This window comes from Mytilus galloprovincialis, chromosome 7 (genome assembly GCF_965363235.1).
Source record: "Mytilus galloprovincialis chromosome 7, xbMytGall1.hap1.1, whole genome shotgun sequence".
NCBI classification, from domain to species: domain Eukaryota; kingdom Metazoa; phylum Mollusca; class Bivalvia; order Mytilida; family Mytilidae; genus Mytilus; species Mytilus galloprovincialis.
Genome location: NC_134844.1, coordinates 67,087,538 through 67,110,686, shown reverse-complemented (window position 1 = coordinate 67,110,686; position 23,149 = coordinate 67,087,538). Strand labels below are relative to the sequence as shown.

Below are 23,149 nucleotides of genomic sequence, written 5' to 3'. Positions count from 1 at the left end.
GTAAGAGAAAAATAATAGAAAGGGAATTGTAGCAAGTCTATTATATAGTGTACTCAATTTTAATTCATATTCGACACCTCTTACATCACTGCCGCTTCAATATTTAAAGGATATCTCAAATTTTCGGAATACAACTGCATGCAAACCTTAATTATCACTTAAGAGATGTGAAAAATAAATATAAACAAATTGTATCTATGTAGTGTATATATTTTTAGGTAATTAATGTAATAATTCAAATCAATGCAACGTCTTTACGGGAACGAATATATAACTAAGATTTAGATTACAGTTATATATATAGATGGTGAATGTTATTATTTTGTTTTTTGGCTTTAAGGAGGCAGCAACCAAGAAAATAGGGTCAATTAGTAAAGTTATCGATTAATCGATCTGTCAGAAAATAAACAGGTCTCATTTGGTTAATGAAAACGCTTTTTATAATGCTCATTTGTATTTTGTCCATCTTATGAGTTAAGCGTTTATCAACTGATTTTTGTGGTTCGTTCTAATGTTGTACTGTTATACCACTGTCCCAGGTAAGGAGGGGGTTGGATTACGCTAACATGTTTAACCCCGTCAGATTATGTATTTATGTGACTGTCCCAAGTCAAGAGCCTGTAATTCAGTGGTTGACGTTTGTTTATATGTTACATACTAGTTGTTTTAGTTCATTTTTTTCATATAAATAAGGCTGTTAGTTTTCTCGTTTGAATTGTTTTACATTGTCATTTCGGAGCCTTTTATAGCTGACTATCTGGTATTGGCTTTGCTAATTGCTGAAGGCCGTACGGTGACCTATTATAGTTGTTAATTTCTGTGTCATTTTGTTCTCTTTTTGGAGAGTTGTCTCATTGGCATTCAAACCACATCTTCTTTTTGATATCATATACCGTATTTTTTCCTCTATATTGTAATAGTTCGTATTGGCGGTACACATGTACATGTACATGTACATGTAATAGCTCTTTGAAGGCCAACAATTTGAAACTATAAAATTGGAGAATTTCTGACAGTTTCTTCACATTTATTTATCAAAACATGATATCATTAACGGTGGCATTTGTGAGAATTTTATAATAATAAGGCATATTTTGGTTTTTCTAATTCATGAGCTGTAAATGCAAAATGTTAGTTGCTTACGGAATACACTCTTGCATCAAAGACAGAGAAACACATCAAAATGATGTTGGAATTATCATTTGCATCACTAAGAAAATACCATGAATACAAATTAAACTGTCATTTCAATAAAAATGTGTTAGTTGACAGAAACCACATGTTTTATTAACCTGATTCTGATTTGATCATTGGTGGATACATAAATTAATCAAATCAAATCAAATACTTTTATTGCCATAAAAATCATCAACATGAGCTTTGACAAAAAATACATATATATATCAAAATAAACAATAACATTTTAAAAAAACAAAATGTTTCAGTTCAAATTATTGTTTTAGGTCTCCCGTCGTCAGTTCTAATGACTGTCTTATAAAGGAAAATAAGTTTAAGCATGTCGTTTTTATTTCGTAATAATCACGTGTAGATATCGATCTCAAATTAGACAACGCCAGTTTTTTTCCATAATGGTGTATTAAAAACGCCATTTAATGAGATAGAATTGACAGCAATGGGGCCAACATTTAGTACTTAATATTTAACAGAGCAGCTCCCCATCTATTGAGTAAAATATTTGTTCTGAAATGCAATATATATATTTTTTATATAGTCAGTTCCAGGTAGAACATACATGTTTTCTCCTTCCGGGCAGGCATAAGGAGGTAAACAGACAAAAATTACAAACTTCCTCTCAACGTCTATTCTGTCTTCTTTAACCGGCCATTTAAACTTGTTTTTGCCACTCGGATGCATGAACGTTATTGTTATACTGTCCTTCTCCTTGTCAATCTGTTTGACCAATCCGGGATACCAGGTCTGCTCAAACGCCACGATTACCCATATACCTTGAACAATATATTCAGACGTGCGTGACTCCTGAAAATATGGATAAAAATATATGAGATGATTATATACATCGTCTAAACATCAGTCCAACAATGTTAGATGAAAATGTTTTGTTCTTCCCTCTCCGGAATTCGAACTGGTGCCTTATATATACATAAAGGATGGTTTAAATTAATGATAAAAAATTAGTTTTATAAAATAAAACTGTTCATGACAAAATGACAAAATCTAATAACTATTTGCATACTTTTTAACCAAAGGGTTGCAATTTTAATTATGAACGTTTTTTGGATATGTTTGCCATGCTGTTTAGAGCAAAATCTTGGAAACCAAGGAAATATACGCACTTGTTTCCAAATTCAAAGATACAGTAAGGCCTTTACCACGGTGCTAGCTTAACATTCTCACCGCACTACAAGCTTAATACAATTCCTAGCACTGATTTTCGGTAGTTTTCAAACGACAATTTATTGATGTTTACAAACCTGAGGTATATGGTGAAATGCCAAGCCACTCAGAAATTTTCTGTTTTTCTCTATACTGTCCATCCTCATTTGTTCATAGCTTGACATCTAAAACAATATAACATTCATATTACATATTTATAGATAACCAATAAGTATCTTCATATAAGATTAAAAATAAGTTATTACCGAAACATGTACAGTTGACATGAAAACTGTTTTAACTGGTCAGTGTTGGTCATTATATGTGTGACATTCATAACCGTAGCGGTGTCTGGCTTTAGTACATTCAATAACTATTTAAGGGATCTAACACAGGCAAGTGTGTCTGATTTATGTCAAAACACCATGGTTTATGATCTGATAGCGCTTTTGTGTAAGCTGTCGCTTCGTTAATACAAATTGAAATTATTACAGTAATAACATTAACTGTACCAATTGTCCTGCACTGGATGCAAATTTCGACAATACATGTCTCTTCAGTGATGCTCGTGGCCAAAATATTTTAAACCCAAAGCCTATATAAAAGGTGAAAAGCTATAATCCAAAAGGTCCAAAAAGTATAGCCAAATCGTGAAAGGAATCAGAGCTCTGCATGAGGGAGATACATCCCTTAATTTTTTTTTTTATTATTTCTAACATTTTGTAACAGCAAATTTTAATAACACAAAAAATAATAGTTATATTGATGTTTGTAGTGATTTGTACTTTATAATGTACGAACATGTAATTGCAGTTTTATGTATAGAAACAATGTAATTGCTTACTCGAGGTCGAGTTGGGCTGGCATCGCTAAAGTCATCTTTATTTCCAACTTCTTCTACCTCTGTCTGCTCTGGTAAAGGTTCAATACCATCCATTAATTCAATTTCTAAAATCACAAGAAACAATATAATTACTTTACCTAAAGGTATTTGATTGTCTATTAAAAATGAAAATATCAGGTTGTGTGAACTTACTTGTAGAACATACACAAACACTAAAGAATTAAGCTTGTTTTTATACTGAACTGTTCATTACTGTCTAAGGTTAGGGGAGGGTTTGGCGCCAGAAAAATAGTTTAACCCCGCATCATACTGTATATTCCTTTCCTTAACTGTGACTCTACGATATTTGTAATGTAAATAAGTCAAAATATCAAACTCAAAACAAAATATCAAACTTAAGTAACAAATGAAGATTTCATAGTGTAGTCATATTGTAAGGCTTACCCGACATCTGAGGCAACTTATCTTTTCTGCTCTTTCCTTTCGAACTACCTTTTACTCCTATGAATTCAAATTGTAGAATAGTTATGAAAAAAACAAGGTAAGCAATAATCTTTAAAAATCTCCTAATCCAAAAGTTTAAACAATCATGTTTCACTTTTCTGTCAGGGTTTATGTTAAACCTATTATTTTCTTGATAATTTGCACAAATAAAAAAAAACAAAGGATTGAGTGATAAACCTTTTTGGCAAATAACGATATGAATGTGAATAAACATGGCGGTTTATTCTTGCATAGAAAACGACGTTCTTTTCTGCTGACGCTCCAGTTCTTACAATCATAACATTTTCGAGCTGAATTATCGCACTCATACTCATATATCAACCAACTAAAGTACTAGACTTAGTGTTTTGAGCACACATTTTGTAATCCGAGCACCAAGTAATGTTTTATGACACAGGAACTATTGAAATCATTTAACAATCACTTTTCCAATGTGACAGCAAATGTTTTTTGTTGTGACGTCAATATTTTACGGGAACCTTTGTTTACGATGTCTTGTAATGGCGGAGAAATTGCGATAAGATGTATTATGATTTAAATATTATGTTATTCAATTTAAAAACAAAATTAATTTAATAAGAATTAAATACCTGTTTTTTCAATTGTTTTCTTCTGTTTGTTCTTTACGGATGGTGATTTAGTACCTTAAAAGTACAAAAAAATATCGAATATTATTCACTGACCAACTTTCCTTTTTTTCTCAGCAAACCAACTTTACAGGCCGCGATATCATGCCAAATACTGTAGACATAGTATTAATATATAACAACATGTTGGTCACTTTAAGTGTTAAGAAGTTTGAAAAATAAAAAGTGCCATAAATCACATCAATTCTGAAAAACCGAAGTGATCAAATTTAACAGATATTTTTTACAATTCAAGTGTTGATGTGCTTAATGATAAATGGACAAACATGATAAGACTTCTGTTGTGACATAAGGATTGAGAAAGATATTGGTTTTTTTTCATTTTACAGAACAAACCATTGGTATCAATTTAACAAAACATTTATACGTCACTAGCGTCGACAGATATATTTAGAAAATGCATTTGAAACATGCATCTATAAAAATATTTTGAATAATTATTTACCTTTTTCTTTGCTTGCTTTGGTCTGCTTCTTTTTTGGAATTGGGGAGTCAATGTCTGAAAAGGATAAGTAAATAATTGTTAATATATATATATATATATATATCGTGGCCACAAGTTAAATTTTTTTTCTGTTTGTATTAAATTTATATTAAGATCCCATGTTGATACATCTTGTGATCAATTTTATTTGGCATTCGCCAATGGCAGTCAGCAGGGTTAAAGAACATCAGTTGTTCGACCTGTTAATCAAATTCGGTTTTTTAATATACTTTTTCACTTTTTTGGTCTTTTGGAAAATGTTGTTTGTGCTGTTCTTAGACCCTTCTACAACGAAATTTGTTTTACATGCACACGTATAAAAATTGCGGTTTTTGTCCAACGCAATCATAGGTTTGAACGTAGTTTTCAATTTAGACTCGTATATATATATACAGACAGGTCTTTTTTTTTTTTTAAATCAACAGTAAATGAAGTATTCATATCGAAATCACAACTAAAGTTTATCATGCAGTATTATATCAAATATAATCTTATTTTGACGTAGTCTCTAGATTATTTTTTTTTCTGTTTGTTGATACATATACGCTGTAGACCTTCTTTTAAAAGTATACTAACCAATTGATAAAGTGTCATTGGAGGGGACAGTTGCCGTCTGTTCTAGCATTTTCTTTTGACTTTCAGCTAGTTGCTTGGAATGTCCGGGTCCAATGTTTAGTTTGCTGGGAGTTACCAAAGTAACGTTTTCAATAATATCTTCATGTGTTGGGAATAACATGTCTATACCGTTTACTTTCTTTAACTCATCGCTGCTGAGAGCTGGTTCTCCTTTTTTAACTTTGTCGAAGAGCTCTCCTAACCCGAGATATTTCGGTCTAGTCTTTCTGTTTTTCTTGACATCTTTAATCACAAATACTGCTGTAACCGGATCAGCCTTCAGCCTTTTTAACCTTGTTAGTTGACATTTAATTTGTTTAATAACTTCACATTTTATACGACGATCATTCGACAAATTTGCCAAGTACTCTTTTTCTTCTGATTTATATATCTTTTTTTCACCGATTTTATATTTACGTGATTGGTCACAATTCATTCTGAAAAATAAACGATGGAATATGTAAGGTTATCAATAAAATATTCTATTTTGATTAGTATGCCCTACATATAGAATACATTTCAATCACTGACCAACTGACCCCCTCTCCAATATCCATCTCATTAATTAAGCGATACAATATGGGAAGGAATATGGTAACATTTTTAGAAAAAGGTTTGAAATGACAATAGCATCATACACATTAAAATCCTTTTGTCTATATACAAATTATATTTGTAAATTAATTTATCGTATACAAACAATGAATTTCATACTTATATGTTAGTTCTAGATTGAAAATATCTATAACTGAAATGTAGCCGATTACATGTAGATACAATTTAGTTTATAATTTATTCTTAAATAAACTCCGTATTGTCAATCAATTTTCATGTACCATCTTAAACTGATGTAAAAGATATACAACTTCTGTGATTTTTCTATAGTTTGGTCAAATCATTAAACTTTCAAATGATCTAATTCTAAAAGTATTGGACGATAAATTCGATTACAAAAATACATTCATCATTGTAAAAACGAAAATGAAAACAATATTGAGCGATACAATCTGACAAGGATCAATTAATGCTTCGGTACTAATCTCACCTTGAATGTCATAATAAAGTGCCGAAATCGACTGACTCATCTTCCCCAATATTACATTCACTTTGGATTACATCTTTAATTTCATAGTATAATGTGAGGTATACATCTTTTTTTAACTGCCCTCCGTCAATACTGTGAAGAACATTCTCATAATGAGATCGTAAAATATTGTCCTTCAATTCATCATGAATCAAATGTTCTGTTTTTCTTATTATGTCAATCTTTGATAATTTGTTCATGTGACTTGCAATTTCTTCATCAGACACGTAAACTGGTTCGTTTTGATTAACTATTAAATTGGGCTCTTCGTTCAAAACCTCAGTGTTGATGTGATCCATTCGTTTTAAAGTCGATGTTTCCAGAAATTTTAGTAACCCAGGGTGCAGTTTGGATCCACTTAAACCACAAAAGGTTTCATTTTCAGGTTTAAGATATGTTCTCAAAGTTTGCCGGAAGGAGTTTACAGCAAATTCTATATCGACATGCTTTGTCTGATAGTTGTTTGATCTGTGTGTCCCTACCCACGAGGACACCAAATTTTGAAGATCTTCTATGTATTGCAAATTACAGCAAATAGCATCCCATGTTTCATTGGATGGTATAGAGCCACTAGGGATAAACTGCTTTACAGCTCTATTTTTTTCTTCCAGTAAGAAATCTAGATCTTGTCCTTTGGAATTGTGTCCGCTAACTGTAAATGCTGTGTTGTTGTCCCAAATATTCTTTACTTCGTCAGGCATAAAGTGATATTGCAAAGTATCAAACAGTTCAATGTTGCGATAATGGGGATGAGAGCGACCATAGAAAAGTTCTTTAAGATGAAATTTTGCGCTTTGAACCAGACAGCTGTTATTTCGTCTGACACCCATTCTTAAATTTATAATTGCCTGTGAAAATCTGAAAACCTGCAAATGTAAATATGCCCATCTCGGATTTGACGACATGAATTCCTTATAAAATAAGAGATATTTATCTGGTGTCGGCATTTCTCCTTGTTTCATCATGTATCTTACAAATGGCACTACCATTTCCTTTAAAGAGGTAGTGTGAAATACTAACAGAAGCTGCCAGGCGACATGATGGTCTTTACATGTTTTTGCAAAGTTTTTTGCATTATCGGAGGTAAACTGCATGATCTCGCACATCTTCTCCAAGAATGGCGTCCAGTTAAGTTCAAAAAAGGACTTGATGACATTCATCTCGAAGTGTCCCAATCCAATTCGCATATAAAGCCAATCAAATTCTAAGGAAAATGTTGAGCTTTTGCCTTGGTGTTTCAATTTATGATGATCCTTGTATGCCTTTCTGTTTAAAAATGCTTGGTTACAGTAAGAGCAAATAACACTTTCTGTTAAAAGTTTTTGATACAAACTATGAGGTCTACCGTCACAACAAACAAAAGTCCAATGTCTATTGTTACCCTCATATCGTTTGATGCCAGAGCTTATGCCTATGCTTCGTAGTATCAATGCAACGGCCTCGTTACTATTAGGGTTTAAAAAAACCGGTCTACCCATCATAAGTTTGGTTGAATCTTTATGATTAGATGGCACGTGCTCAAATCTTTGGTGTCCCGAAATAGCAGTTGCGGTTTCGAGCGGTGTATTTAGAGAAATTTCTTTTGAGCCAACACTTTTACTTACATCGTCACACTTTTTGGTTCTTTGTTGTGCTTGTTTGGCTTCTTTGATGCCTTCTCTTTCTTGGCAATTTTCGCAAATCTGCTTTCTTTTTGGATTTTCTGTCCCACATCTAGTGCAAACAATGATGTTTTTCTGTCTACTCTCTTGGTGTGCTTGCTTGTCTACGTAATCAATGATTTCATCGTTTGCGTTTTCTTGTTCGTTCAGTACATCTTTAATGGCTTTAGAGAGAAAAAAGTACATTTGGTCATAATGAATTTTCTCAAGTGTGGTAAATAGAGGAAGACTGCTGTCTCTTATTTGTGAAACCTCTTTGATAAAGTACTCTTTGTCTGTCTTGATCCTTTTTACCCTTTCTGCATTCGTTTCATTGGAATTAGCATTTTTTAACTTTTCATCGAAGTGGTTGACTGAAAACCAATTTTTAGGTTTGAAGTTCTCGTTAAGTTGTACGGTGGAGTTTTCTTTATCGTGCATTGTTGTATTAACAATAGTTGTTATGACAGAAGTGAGGGATTTTGAACCTTCACCTAATCCTCTTTTGTAACCTACCACTTGTTCATTGTCAAAACCTGTTATGAGTGTACCATCCGGACATTTTGGGACTGTTTCAGCATATGTAGAAAGCCAATGCTTTAATGTTTTGTAGCTTCCACCAGGGCTACTCTTACCAAGGGCATCTATAGCTACACGGCTGCTAGTTTTTGTATACATATCTAGAGATACCAAAAAGGCAAAAGGAGCAACTAGCTTTCTATTTCTCAAGTTATATAGGTATTCCATTGCTCGACAGTATAGAAATGCATCGGTTGAGTTTATTTGGTCAATGAAGTCAAAACTATTTCCGGCCAATCCAGTCATGAAGTTAAATAAAACTTTGTTTCTTTTGGATAACCACTCTACCGGACTCAAAGCCTGTAATATTTCTCTTGATGTATAATGTTTTGAAATGCAGTCACAGTCTTTCAATATGAATTCATTTTGGTTTTTACCAATTTCATAAGTCAATTTTGTTAACTCAAATTCAGATAATACCTTTGGAAATTTACTGATGAAATTAGATTTTTCCTCCTGGTTTAATCTGTTAAAAGATTTGATAACATCCTGTGCTGTTTCAGCAGTTTCTTCTGCGTGTACAGATAAAGTTATTTCATTTGCATAGGGTAGAATGAGTACTTGATCTGACTTAGTATGAGCTACATGTATTGGTTCAATGTTATTATCATTAAGCTGTAGTTGCAATGGTGCGTGTACTGACGATACATGCTGACTATGATTGTCTGCAACTTCTTCTGTACATGAATATTCTTTAACTAAAGATTTTAAAGTTCCTCTGCGTTTTCTCTTTCTTTTGTTAATTGGCGAGCAAATCGAACAATTACCTTCGACTAAATGGGGAGTAAACTTAACAGGCTCAACGCTGGTCCTGAATACAGTCCTCTCTGTTTGGGATTTGGCAAATCTTAGGAGCATTTTTTCATGGTATCTGCATATTGCATCGGGGTGGACATGAGGATCGTCCAAGGATATATCTATTTGAAACAACTCCATCATCTCCGTGCGAAAAAAGTCCTTTCGCTTAGTGCCATGCTGGAGGTCATTGGTTCCACAAATTCTGCACATTCCAAGAAGTTTTTCAGAATGTCCATCTACTTTTGTAGCTGTCCTATAATGCAAATGTGTCCTTACTAAAATATATATATCTATACATTTTTTGTTGTCACTTAGACCCCAAAAAGTACGTTCCGAAATTTTTGTCATATGTTGCTCTTTATATATTCTGTTTGATCGAATCTATAGTGACCTGTTGATTGATAAATACCTTGTACTCTGAGTGCCTATTGGCAGAATAGTTCAAAACTCTTTTTTACGGCTATCCGTTTATGCATGCGAACATGTTCAATATCGACAGCCAAATCATGTGATTGCTTTAAAACACATTTCTTAATACAAAACTTTTTTTGGGCGTTTTACATTGGACAACTCTTTCTCTTATTCTCTGTGTGTAAAAAATCTCCATACAGTTAAAATAAATAAATCGTGCAAAATAATTTGAGGACTCCATTGAAAGTAAACTTCAAGGAAATTATAACTACTGGATCTTTTTATAAGAAATTCAATTGAAGCCATATATCAATGACTTTTATTCTTGAAGGTAAAACATAATAAGAGAGAGCAATGTCCCCTACCCCATCCCCCTTTTTTACCATTTCTTTAGATTAAAACAATAAATGCTGTATACTATAAAGTAATATTGATTTGAGTTCTGATTAGTTTAAGTAAATGGAAGCAGTTGCCACGCTTAATGAAAAAATGCATATTTTTAATGACTCCGACGTGCAGAAATGGTAGATATTTTCTATACTTTGTAAAATGAGAATAATATTTTCGGCGCATTTTTTAAACCTTTTCGATTAAATGTCATTATAATCCTGTATCATCCAATCAGATGCCGTATCGGATTCTATTATGAATACCATCTTGGGTATTTATAATAAAAAAACTTGCCTCGAAAATGTAAACAAATAATTGCGCTCTTGTAACCATCAAGTACTTGTACTTCAAATGATTCCTGCATATAACACGAATCTTTAAGTATATTCAACGATATCGCCAAATGTTAACTATAAACAACTAATGTGTATATAAACAAGAAAAAGTTTCATATAAAGATAAACAGTTTTGCTATTTTATTTAAATATTGAACAACGAATTCATTTTGCTATTGTGTAAATTAGTGCATGAAATTAGGCTTACGTCATACTACATTTTGTGGGTGCATCTAATACCAAAACTAGTTTATCGCATACCAACAAATTACCCACGAACTTATTAATCACGGTGTGTAAATGATACAGCTATATGCCAGCAAGATGACCTTGAAAAACTTAACTGCATAACGTTTCAATTCACGGCATAAATAGTGCAGTAAATGTGCCAGATGTCTCACACCTGCTAGATAAGTTCAAGGACAAGGTTATTATCAGCAGTGGTAAACGATACTAATGTGAATTCAAACAACAGCTGACATAGTTATGGCATCAACACACGTACATTACAGATTCCTTAATTGTTATTATTTCGTTTTGTATGCTTATAATGAATTATATAAAGTTGTTTACCACTGGTAGTGGACATTGTTTTATAGTGTAAATAAATTCAAATCAAATACATTGTCACAATATCTTATGAAAAACATCGAGTGACCGCAAAATTTCAATAAAGTGATCATTTGGTTTATTATTTTTTCCATGAAATTTAAAAGAATCATCTCGTGTCGAGGTCCACAAGGATCCTGTTTGTAATATATAAGGATATTATCCATACATTCAATGTCCAAACCATGCAGTTTTCCTTACATCGTTCCTATGTTAATGTACTAACAATATTTTTTATGTTTTCTCAACTTAACAAGGCTTTTCGGTGTGAGCAAAGGGTACGTGTTAAAGACTGACGAGTGTATTTTGACCTATAACGGTTTACTTTAACAAATTGTGATTTGAATGGAGAGTTGTATCATTGACACTCATACCACATCTTCTTATACATGTATCTAGATGGTTGGTTGCAGATATCTACGAATAAAGCCTTCGATTTTTAATAAGTTAAGATTGCAACTTAAAAAAAAACCAGATATCTTTATTTAAGCCGGTAAATTGCATATTTCTTTAGAAATGGTTATTTTGTCGGCACCAGCAATAATATATGTATTAAATAACAAAATATGATGGCAATGACAATATGGAGATTATGTATGTGATATTAAATGATGATAATTTCTTCTTTTTCACAACCAGATCTCCATAAATTGTTAATACTTTCTGTGATTTCGGCGTTAGATTTTGCAATAAAAGTTTCATCTATTTTTTTGTAATTATGTTCATATCTTTAATATTTGTATATAAAGTGAATTTGTTATTTTGCCGTTTCCAAGTGAATTCGATATCATTAACTTTTAAAAGTACTATGAAAATGTTCACTGTCAAGATAAAAGAATCAAACAATACTGACATACATGTACCGTAGTTAAATATATCAGAAATCAGCTAACAATACTTGAGACATCACTGTTAAAAATCATTTATAAGCCAAAGTGTAAATAACTATAGAGAATTTTAAACAAAACAAAAATATTGAGCATCCATTTAATGCAATGACATCTTATTTAAATTTGAATTTGAATTCAGTCAATCTAATGCTGTATGTATGCATAATATTAAAATTTCAGATTTTTTAACTGAATGTTGTAAATTTTGCTTTTGAAATACAAGTCCAGCATATGTGAAAACAAAGTAGGTTTTTTTTAACTTGGCTTCCCTTACCTAATGCCATCAAAATAGCGTATTTTATTTATTTCCAGCGTCGGCAACAAATTCAATGGTTTGCTGGTGCCGGTAAAAGGGCCATTCCTATAGACATATGCTATTTTGCCGGCTTGTATTTTAATTTTTAATCATAGCCGGTAACATAGCCACTCCCTTAATAGAAGTCATGACCGTACTTAAATAATTATGTCATGGCTGAAATATTGTCAAATCGATACAAAGAGCATGTTTAGCTTGAGAAACTATCTTTATTGAGCTTTCATTTTTGCAGATAATAAAATGCCATGTTATAATCTGATAATATTTGTTGTATACACAGACAGTAGTTATTTGACATATAATATCAGTAGTGTTAAGTTATTCAATTTCGATATATTTTCAAAGGGAATGATAAAATTCTACCGACACATATAGTAATGTAGTACATGTATGTAATACTTTCATTCCCTTTGAAAATATATCGAAATTGAATTACTTAACACGACTGATATTATATGTCAAATAACAACTGTCTATGTATACAACAAATATTATCAGCTTATTACATGGCATTTCTCATATCGCATGTATTATCAGGTTCAATATCAGCCCAGGAGCCTTTTACGTGGTTCCCAAATTAATGGAAGTTCTAAGAGTAATAAGTTCACGGACGTCGGGCTCTAAATCTAGTTCATTCGATAGGAAATCGTTCTATCATATGCATCAACAGAAAAGAAAAATACTTAGATATGGATGAATCGACCAAAAAAAATCAACAATTATTACATACATAATTTACACTGTTTGGGAAAAGTCAAATTTATTTCTCCATGTTTAATGCCTCAAATTGCAAGTAAGGGGGTGAAATTACACTTTAAAAAAAATTGGTCTAGAATTTTAAAGGAAAGGAGTAATTTGGTCCAGCTGAAAAAGGTTGAAAATTAGCACTTCGGAAGCTGTCAAAAAAGATTTCAAGACGCCCTAAACATAAAATTGTCCATATTTTGAGTTAGACCCGATGAAGTTTTCTATACTTTTGATATAACTTGTCCCAAAAGTGGTACACCACACTGTAAAAGTTTCTTTGACAAAGCGCAGGTGGGATTATTTTAGTTTTCATTTATGTTCTAAAAGAAATGCACTACGAAATAATTGTGCTCTCGGACAAAATCGATCTTAGAGTAAGGGCCCACCTTCACAATCAAGCAGCAGTTATTCAGGTCAGACACTGCCCTTGAGCGGCATTTTGAAGACCAACCAAAACCAGTTACATAGAACATTTTAAATATTAATGCGATTTACATGTATTATAATTGTCGCCTTTAATTTTTTCGTATATCTTGTTTATCCGTTTTATGCGGTACTCGTCCGTTGGATGTACGTTCGACATCCGTTCTGTCCGTTACGTCTCCGTTTCTCGTCCGTTGTATATATCCGTTGCATGTCCGTTATGCATTCGTTAGGCGTCCGTTTTAGTTTGTCAGTACATCAACGGACGCCCAACTGATAACAATTTTGTCAACGGACAAGTTAGGCGTCCGTTCGTCTTATCCGGTAAGGTGTGACCGATGCTTTAGTCCTATTATTATCCTAATTTATTCCTAATATAAGTCGTAGGACATATCACATGACAGATTATAGAACAGCTTCGACGAACAGTCCCTAGCCCATATGGTTAGTTGAGCTGTTGCGTCCGTATCATGCAAAATGGACAATACAATAATGTTAAGGAAACGAATACATAAAAAAAAAAATTTTACTTACTGTATGATGTCTGATTCTTCTGTTTCTGTCATTTCTTCCTCAAATGAAGGATCTTCAATTATGTCTTGTTCAGCGGTATCCATTGTTCTGTTTGTGTTGTATTCACGCAATAAACCGATGAGAGAAATATAGCAAATTATTCAACTGTGTACCTTTTATACTTCAATATATATATATAAAGTTAGGAGGGGCAGCTCATTTGTCGGAAGGTTATATATGTTCTTTTTTATTTGCAAATTCATCTTTTTTTTTAAGGAAAGTGCTTATCTCAGCAATTCTTTACTTGGACATCCGCTTGAACTTTGAAATTCCCATAATTTTGTTCTCGCCAACGTATTCGAATGACTAAACGACGAATTCCTTTGGTAATTTATGTTTCCGCTGACCATGATTTGAAATACATTTATATACAATAACTTTATTGTAAAACGTGAAATCATGTCGGGTAAATAAGTTATTGAACTGAGAAAACTGAACAATTTCAGTATTTATTATTGCTAGAATACCTATCATGTATTACATATAGCCACAGCAAATGAAATTGTACAATAAGTATACTCGTCTAATTAATGACAAATTATTTAACTTTATTTGATTTATTAGGGAACATTTTAATTTGTATAAAACATAATAAGAAATAAGGAGATGGGGTACGATAGGCAATGGGACAACTATATGTAAACCGAAGGACAAAAAATGTGAGAAAAAACTGGTCATTAACTAATCTTTTGTAATATGGTTTAGTGTCTGGTATTTCAGTCTCCTATCTCATGATAATATAGTTTTGTATAAATATTAGAATGCGTTTGTCTAAATAATATTCAATGTCAAAAGTTTCAATAAATTTGAAATTGTAATTTGTGCTCGATCTATACAATCTTGTGTATTACTATTTTGGATTATCAATGTGTGATAACATTGTTATGGCTTCATCCTATACATGCTATACTATGTCCATTTGAATAAATACATTTAAAAATTTCAACAATCAATGAAATTCAATTTAGTTTAAAATAGATGTGGGTAATCAGCTTGCATGTATACATGATTTGAGGATGTTGATACATGTAGAATAGTAAACAGACGATCTTGAAAACCTGAAGGTGCATCCTACAAACGTTCTGAGGAAGATTCAATGAAACTGTAGCCATCCATTGACATTATTTAAAATAAATATCAACACATTATATATCATATATGCATAAACTATTTGCCACTAGACGTTAAGCAATCAATCAATCAATATGGTTTTATTTGATAGGTTTGGGGATATTTCAATTAAACGGATTAGACAATGGATCGCAATAACATAGTTTTATTCAGAAGTCATGAACTAAGTTCTATTGACATGTTAATAGATCGTCTAGTTAATAAAAAGTTTTAAATAAGTTGACTAGACAACGACGTATTCTTGAACAGTGTTGTGTAACCTATCATCAAGGTGAAAAGCGTCTCTACTGTTCTTGACAACGGGACATAGTAAGTGTATATTAATTTTTATCAGAAACAAGAATGTGTCACCAGTACACGGATGCCCGACTTGCATTATCATTTTCTATGTTCAGTGGACCGTAAAATTGCACTTCAATTTGACAATGATATAAGAAAGATCATATCATAAGGAACATGTACATGTATACATAGTTTCAGGTTGATTGGACTTCAATTTCATCAAAAACTACCTCGACCAAAAACTTTTATCTGAGGATCTGTCGAAGATTATTTGCATGGGTTTTTATTAACTTGCATTTTTTCTATACCAGGTAACACATATATTGAATGGGCTGCGTATTTACATTCATATTTTCTTCAAATAATTATGTCAAATACTAAGTTCTCAGAAATGATAATACGGTGAACGTTAGAATGATTACAGAGAAAACAGTATACTAGTATTAAAGTCATCAAAATTCGAGTACTCCTTCATATTAGTCCTCGCTTAATATTTATACTAGTACATACCAAGTAGCAACACATATAAGGCTATGGACCGTATGCGTATTTGGACCGTCGGCGTACTTTTTCAAAATACTCACACGGTCGGACCGTACGCGTACGTTCTGACTAATATTAAAAAGTTGGTCAAGTGTATTAGATACAAATACATATTATTGTATAGCAATATAATATTTCCCACAGAACGTAACCAAAAGTTAGCGTGCAATAAATTCTATTATTGTATAGCAATATAATATTTCCCACAGAACGTAACCAAAAGTTAGCGTGCAATAAATTCTAATATTGCACTAGTGCAATAAATCTTCGAAATTCATGACGTCATCAACGTTTAAATCTTAGTTTAAACCAATTTTTACTTTAAAATATTATATTGCTATACAATAAAAGGGTTATTGCATGAATATTGTCCCTCGTAGAACATATATTGCACTCGCAAGCTCGTGCAATATAAAATTCTACTCGGGACAATATTCCCCAATATTCATGCAATAACCCTATATTACAGATCAACAAAACTTAAATCTCAAATTAGTATAAAAAAACTTCAATTGTAATTGAAATAAAAACTGCACATTCTTACTAATTAAAAAAAATCTCGTAATAAACTCTATTAATCTCTTGTATTTATAAAAGAGAGGATATGGTATGACTGCCAATGAGACAACTATCCACAAAAGACCAAAATGACACAAACATTATCAATTATAGGTCACCGTACGGCCTTCAACAATGAGCAAAGCCCATACCGCTTATAGTCAGCTATAAAAGGCCCCGATAAGACAATGTAAAACAATTCAAGCGAGAAAACTAACGGCCTTATTTATGTAAAAAAAACGAGCAAAAAACAAATATGTAACACATAAACAAACGACAACCACTGAATTACAGGCTCCTGACTTGGGACAGGCACATACATAAATAATGTGGCGGGGTTAAACATGTTAGCGGGATCCCAACCCTCCCCCTAACCTGGGACAGTGGTATAACAGTACAACATAAGAATAAATCATTTATACATTAATTGAATTATGATCACTGACATTGAAGATATCTGAAGTAGACATACTATGGAAGGATAGTTGTTTTAGAATGTTTAGCAACTTTACAAATAAATGCAAATGCAAAGGAACATGCATGAACTGCAAACATGTACATTTTTTAATGTAAAAACTATTACGTTACTTTTATAGCAAGTGTCAGTCACCATAAGCGAGTGTACCAACATAGGATTCAGATATACAATTAAACAAATGTTTGAATGCAATTGTTCGTTTGTTCAGTTTATCTATCTGATTGTAATAATAACAATTTGTAAAACTAAAAAATAAAGATTGTGATAAATTGTTAAAATATAACTCATATGATCCAATCACATGTATATGGTCAGCTGGTACTGGATCATACGCGTATACTCATACGGTCCGACCGTACAAGTATACATACGCGTACGGTCCAAATAAACATATGGTCTGGAACAGTTATACTAAACATGAATGTGATGATGAGCCGAACCAAAAAAAAAGAATCTCTTTACCAGAGGATAGATTCAAATATATATTTGCAGTTCAACTGAAAAAATGCGGTGTGATTGCCAATAAAATAACTCTTCACAAGAGACCAAATGCCACAGAACTAAATAATTATAGATCACCATATGGCCTTCAACAATGTGGAAATCCAATACCGCATTGCATCTGTCTTCTAATACAAATATAAGAAACCCGACAACAAGAAGAAAACTTTATGCACATACCGCAATTTTCCACGCTTCTTCTGCGATTATAGTACGATTTTACCACGATCATTCTACGATCTTACCACGTTCATATCGTGATTTTACTACGCCTTCACCAATAACGTCAACATCATGTTCCGTATAAATACTGTTCAATTCCTCCTAATTTTCAAAAACAACCGAGCATGTCACTAAAATCTACCAGAACTCGTGTGAGTGGTGGTAGGGGTAGAGTAAGTGGGGCCTCTGATACTAAGTCAAAATGGTTTTAGTATAAACGTAGTTAGGTCGTAAGATGAGCGTGATGAGGACGGCATAAGCGTGCTAGAATTGTCCTATGGTCATGAAAAGCGTAGTATTATATGTAGTGAGGTCGTAGCGCAATCTCTCCGATTAGAATCGCGCTTTCGCTACACTCTCGAAAAGATGGTATGCTAGAGCGACCATTCGATCCTATTATGCGACCTCACTGTGCTGTTGCTGCGCTCCTATTACGATATGATGTCACCACAACCGCACCATGATTATTATCTTTATATTTTTGCTGGATAAATAGCGAAAAAACGCATATTTTATGACGGAAATTGATATATGAGATTTGAACATTTTTCAAAACATTGCACTAGAATGACACACTGGGGCAAATATGTAAAAGATTTAGTATGATTGCCAAGGAAACAACTCTTGACAAGAGACCAAAATGACTAAGAAATTAGAGACATGACAATGTAAAACAATTCAAACGAGAACACTAACGGTCTAATTTGTCTTTTATTCCCCCAAAAACAGTTCTATAAAACTTTCAGAATAAATCCTGGTAAAACTTATCAGTTTTTTTTTGTGAGAGATGAATGTAACTGTTGAGCAGTATCTGTTACCCTTTCTTTTTTTTCTTTTTTGGTAGTAGTTTTGTTACTCAGCTTTTTATGTTGTTTTGTGTAGACTCTTTGCCTTTTTGTAGTTTTGATGAATTTCAGTACTCGGTGGTTTATTGCCGTTATCATGGGTAGCCTCTTCGTGGGATGTTAGATGCGGAACGATTTTGTGCACTTTGTTAGTTGGTTGACCGTTATAGAATAACCGTTTCACAAATGATATCGGATATGTTCCTTACGTCGTAACTACAATCCCCTTCCCTTTCATGAATTTGACCTACCGGATTTGTAATCACATAAGCAACACGACGGGTGCCGCATGTGGAGCAGGATCTGCTTACCCTTGCGGAGCACCTGAGATCACCCCTAGTTTTTGGTGGGGTTCGTGTTGTTTATTCTTTAGTTTTCTATGTTGTGTCATGTGTACTATTGTTTTTCTGTTTGTCTTTTTCATTTTTAGCCATGGCGTTGTCAGTTTGTTTTAGATTTACGAGTTTGACTGTCCCTTTGGTCTCTTTGGTCCCTCTTTTTGCAATATGCATACATTCGAATGTGTCCCTGTCGAGCTGATACAATCACGTACCTGTCTTAAAGTATTCTTTTATTTGGCCTTTTCTAACATCGGATTCGAACTTTTTTTTGTTGTGTGTTTGTTAATTCCACATTGACTAGATGTCAATTGAGGGGGGGGGGGGGGGGGGGTGAGGGGTTAAGATATCACTAAACATGTTATACACGCCGCATGTGTGCGACTGTCTTAAGTCAGGATTCTCTTGCCTTTGGTAGTCTTGTATGTTTTATTTACCTCTCATTTTGAATCATTTATATGTTTCGGAGACTAAACTTTATTTGCTAAATTAGGATACAAACAAATTGTTAAGATGCAAGGAAATTCCACTTGTGGCCTTGTGATGTGTTCTGCTCTTTGGACGGGTTAGGCAACAACCATTTTCTTATCTGAAGGGGGGGGGGGGGGGGGGCTGGGATTTTTATTTTGTTCATAATTTTTTTTTCAGAACCTTCCTCCGATAAATTTTTTTTTCTTTTGTGAAGGAAAGCAAAAAAAAATTCCTATAATGTGGAACAGAAACACATTTTTTTTCTCAAAACCACAAAATTTACATACAATTCTTTTTAATTTTTTAATTGATGTAAAATGTAAAGTGCATGGCTCTGTCTACATCCTGGCATTGGCTGTTGTCTGGTCTTTTTGTAGCCCACTTTCTACATTATGATATTCTCTGAGTCTTTCTTATAGGTACCACAGTCCTTGAATTTTAATACTGCAATTGAAGTGGTCACCATTGCCATATCTAATGGCAAAGAGTGAGTAGCTCCAAATTATAAACATCCACTATTTCCAACTATGATAATTGACATTCCATTGAAAAAAGAGGTATAAAGAATGATACAAAGGAAAATACTACCGGTATACAAGTCTATGTCATACACAATCAGGGCTACTTTAAAAGACTGATTATAATACCATATCTATCCCTGTTATAAAAGGACCATTTCATGTTTATAATAGTTGCAGTTTTAAGTATGTCTTAATGTAGTAGCATACATGTGGGAGATTTGCGATGCTTTTCAATATTTCTGGAGCAAACACTATTACAGGAAAATACAAAAAGTAATAAAGTATAAATAGAAATCTTAGCGTAATCTGTAGACTGGACAGATGTTGCTTTGAAACATCTCAACTGTTATTATTTTCACTGTTCTCAAATTCAGCAGTGCAAAAATTTTTTTCAAGCAGGTGACAGCATAATTTTTTTTCAGCTACAGTGCAAAACATAATTTTTTTTCTCTGAGCTAGGCCATCAAAATATTTTTTTTCACAAAAATCCCAGCACCCCCCCCCCCCCCCCCCCCCCCCTGGATAAGAAAATGGTTGCTGCCTTATTGTCTCTTTTACACATTCCCAATTTTCTTTCTCAATTTTAATTTCTGAATTTTCCAATGAATTAATGTCATGCTTTATGCTTGTTTTACTATTGATAGACATTATATTTGTCAAAATAAATGGTAGGAGTCAGAATTATCTCACAACAAATAAAAACATACGTGATGTTAAAACTCAATACAGTGGCATAAAGGACCTAAAAGTTGTACTTATTACTTATCTGTTCTCGACCTGAACATGTTTAAAATATTTTTGAATGGACGCAAACTTTTCAAAGAAAATAACAATCTATTACAGCGATTGTATAAAGCTAAACAAACTGAAATACTAAAATTAAACTCGTATTTTATGACCTTCAACACATGCATTCTTCCTAAGTATAGCGGATAATTACTGAGGATAATTATTTCGACAGGAAATCTCTGACAGTCAAGTTGTAGTGTTTGTTTGAAATTTATTATCGGAACTCCCAGCCTGTTTATTCTAATCAGCGACAAGCCCACAACTTTAACATTCCATTCTTGTTTGTTAAATTACATTTGATTATTTCAACAACGCGCCTTTTTCTATTTTCTATCTGCGGTTAATACTGGTGAACGCTAACATACATGTTTAATGTTGTATAAAATGCGTTGTTTAAAAATTTTACACATTAGAATTGCAATGAAACCTAAAATTATGTACTCGAGATACAGGAGCGGATCCAGCCCTTTAAAAAAAAGGGGGGGGATGTTCCAACCATATGTCCTTATTCAAATGCATTGATCGTCCAAACAGAGGTGGTTCCAACCACCGGAACACAACCCCATCCTCAGCCCGGGATACGCCAGAAAGATAGCAAACTGTAAAAAAATTTTACTATACAAATCTATAAAAGTTATTTGCATGAAAATAATTTTCTATTATGTTTATAAAGATTGAGGAAGTCATAGAATACAAGTATGTACATGTTCATATAAAATTTGCTATTTTTGGTTTATCAAATGATTCATGAAAAAACAAATATACATATAACGTTACAGAAAAGACGGATGGTCAGGTTTTGCCTGGTTTCAACTTTCTTACACCGTTACTTCTATACGAAAATCGGTCAAAACATTTTCACCAGAATAACTCAATTGTTATCACACCACCACCCCACCGCCATCCACACCCCTATGTATCCAGTTCCCAATCCCTCGACTCAAACTTCCCTACATCAACTCCCACTACTCACATCATGTTCTTTAACTTCTATCCGCCTCATGATATAAATAACGGGTTAAGTGGAACTAATAATCTTTAATGGACATGTATGTGTTCACCATATGTATCTTAAAAGATCTCTTAAGGAGTGTGTTCCCTAGATAATTTTTTACTAAACCGTAACGGTGACATGTGTTCTTTGTATAATATTTATGTGTTCTCTTATAGAACACTTCAATACACACTATCCCAAAATTTTGCCCAAAGTAGAATTTCAATACCCTGGAGTGATACCTTTTTCTGAAACTGTTTACAACTTTACATATATCTATCAAGAGATCAAGAGTACATTTCTTTCTAACCAAAGTTTAGTAAACGTTGCGTGCCATTTTTTATAGTTTGTTTAACGTTATATTTGTAGAAACAAATGCACCGTTTATATTCGGAGTTTGCTGACCCTGCTGAACAGTCAAAAACGCATGCACTGTTTGTTTGTTATTTGAACTTATTACGCGGGGAAATAGGTTCATGCAAACTTTGCAAAAGTATGTTAGAAACAAATGATCAAAACATGTGCACGCTGAACTGTTTGTATCGCTAGTGTAGGAACGAAATTCGCTCCAAATTAAAAAAAAAATATTTGTCTTTCGTCTCCTTTTTGTGTAAAATTACGTAAAAAAGTTCGAATGAAAACAGTACTGTGACCTATAGTTGTTATTCATCATTTCTATGTCATTTGGTGTTCTGTGACAAGCTGTCTCGTTGTCAATTGTACTATGTACATCTTTTTTTTATACAAGTACAAACATTTCTAGACAAACGATAAAAATACGGACAGACAAAACAGAAAATATCCCATAAAACAGGTAAATATAATCTTGATTGATGCTGTTATAAACCAACTTCGAAAGATAACTTATTCGTCAGCAGGCTTAAAAGTATAAAAGGAATGTTATTGCTCAATTACTTTTGTATTTGAAAAATCCTCCGGTGCCAATATTGCAGGATATTCTTTCCTTACGGAACACCTGATTCATCACAGGTTTTTGTTGGGTATGTGTTGCTAAGTTTTTAGTTTTCTATATTATGTGGCCTGCTGTTTGTCTTCTTGTCAGTTTTCTTTTTTTTTTTGATCTGTTTTCGACCTTTGAGTTGGATTGTTTCTTTGGTGTCTTTTGCCTCTACTTGCAAAAGTAAAGACGTACTGCATACGTACATAGAGGAATTTTTGTACAGTTAAATATGATGTTGCCAATATATTTTTGTGGAGGCAGAGTTATGAGA

At 33.0% G+C, this 23,149-nt stretch overlaps 2 protein-coding genes across 3 annotated transcripts in view; one reads left to right on the top strand and one right to left on the bottom strand.

Annotated features, from left to right (window-relative positions):
- Window positions 1–23,149, top strand: part of LOC143083515 (uncharacterized) — a 344,761-nt gene that overhangs the window by 138,999 nt on the left and 182,613 nt on the right. The window lies entirely within an intron of this gene.
- Window positions 1,429–7,941, bottom strand: LOC143083512 (uncharacterized). Of its 2 annotated transcripts, XM_076259766.1 has the most exons (8): window positions 6,495–7,941; window positions 5,411–5,886; window positions 4,796–4,849; window positions 4,294–4,347; window positions 3,644–3,700; window positions 3,200–3,303; window positions 2,454–2,540; window positions 1,429–1,998 (listed from the first exon to the last, which is right to left on the bottom strand). In XM_076259766.1, exons 2-8 carry the CDS (start codon window positions 5,883–5,885, stop codon window positions 1,681–1,683), a joined length of 1,149 nt encoding a protein of 382 aa, XP_076115881.1. In that variant the 5' UTR covers window position 5,886; window positions 6,495–7,941; the 3' UTR covers window positions 1,429–1,680. The 2 variants fall into 2 exon arrangements, with proteins under 2 accessions (XP_076115881.1, XP_076115882.1); XM_076259767.1 differs by lacking the exon at window positions 6,495–7,941 and having other exon boundaries at window positions 5,411–6,126.

Coding starts and splice junctions, on each gene's coding strand:
- LOC143083512 (XM_076259766.1), bottom strand. CDS start 5,885: ATGAATTGTGACCAATCACGTAAATATAAAATCGGTGAAAAAAAGATA. Junction 4,850..5,410: donor CAATGACACTTTATCAATTG/GTTAGTATACTT, acceptor TATCCTTTTCAG/ACATTGACTCCCCAATTCCA. Junction 2,541..3,199: donor CCAGCCCAACTCGACCTCGA/GTAAGCAATTAC, acceptor ATATTGTTTTAG/ATGTCAAGCTATGAACAAAT.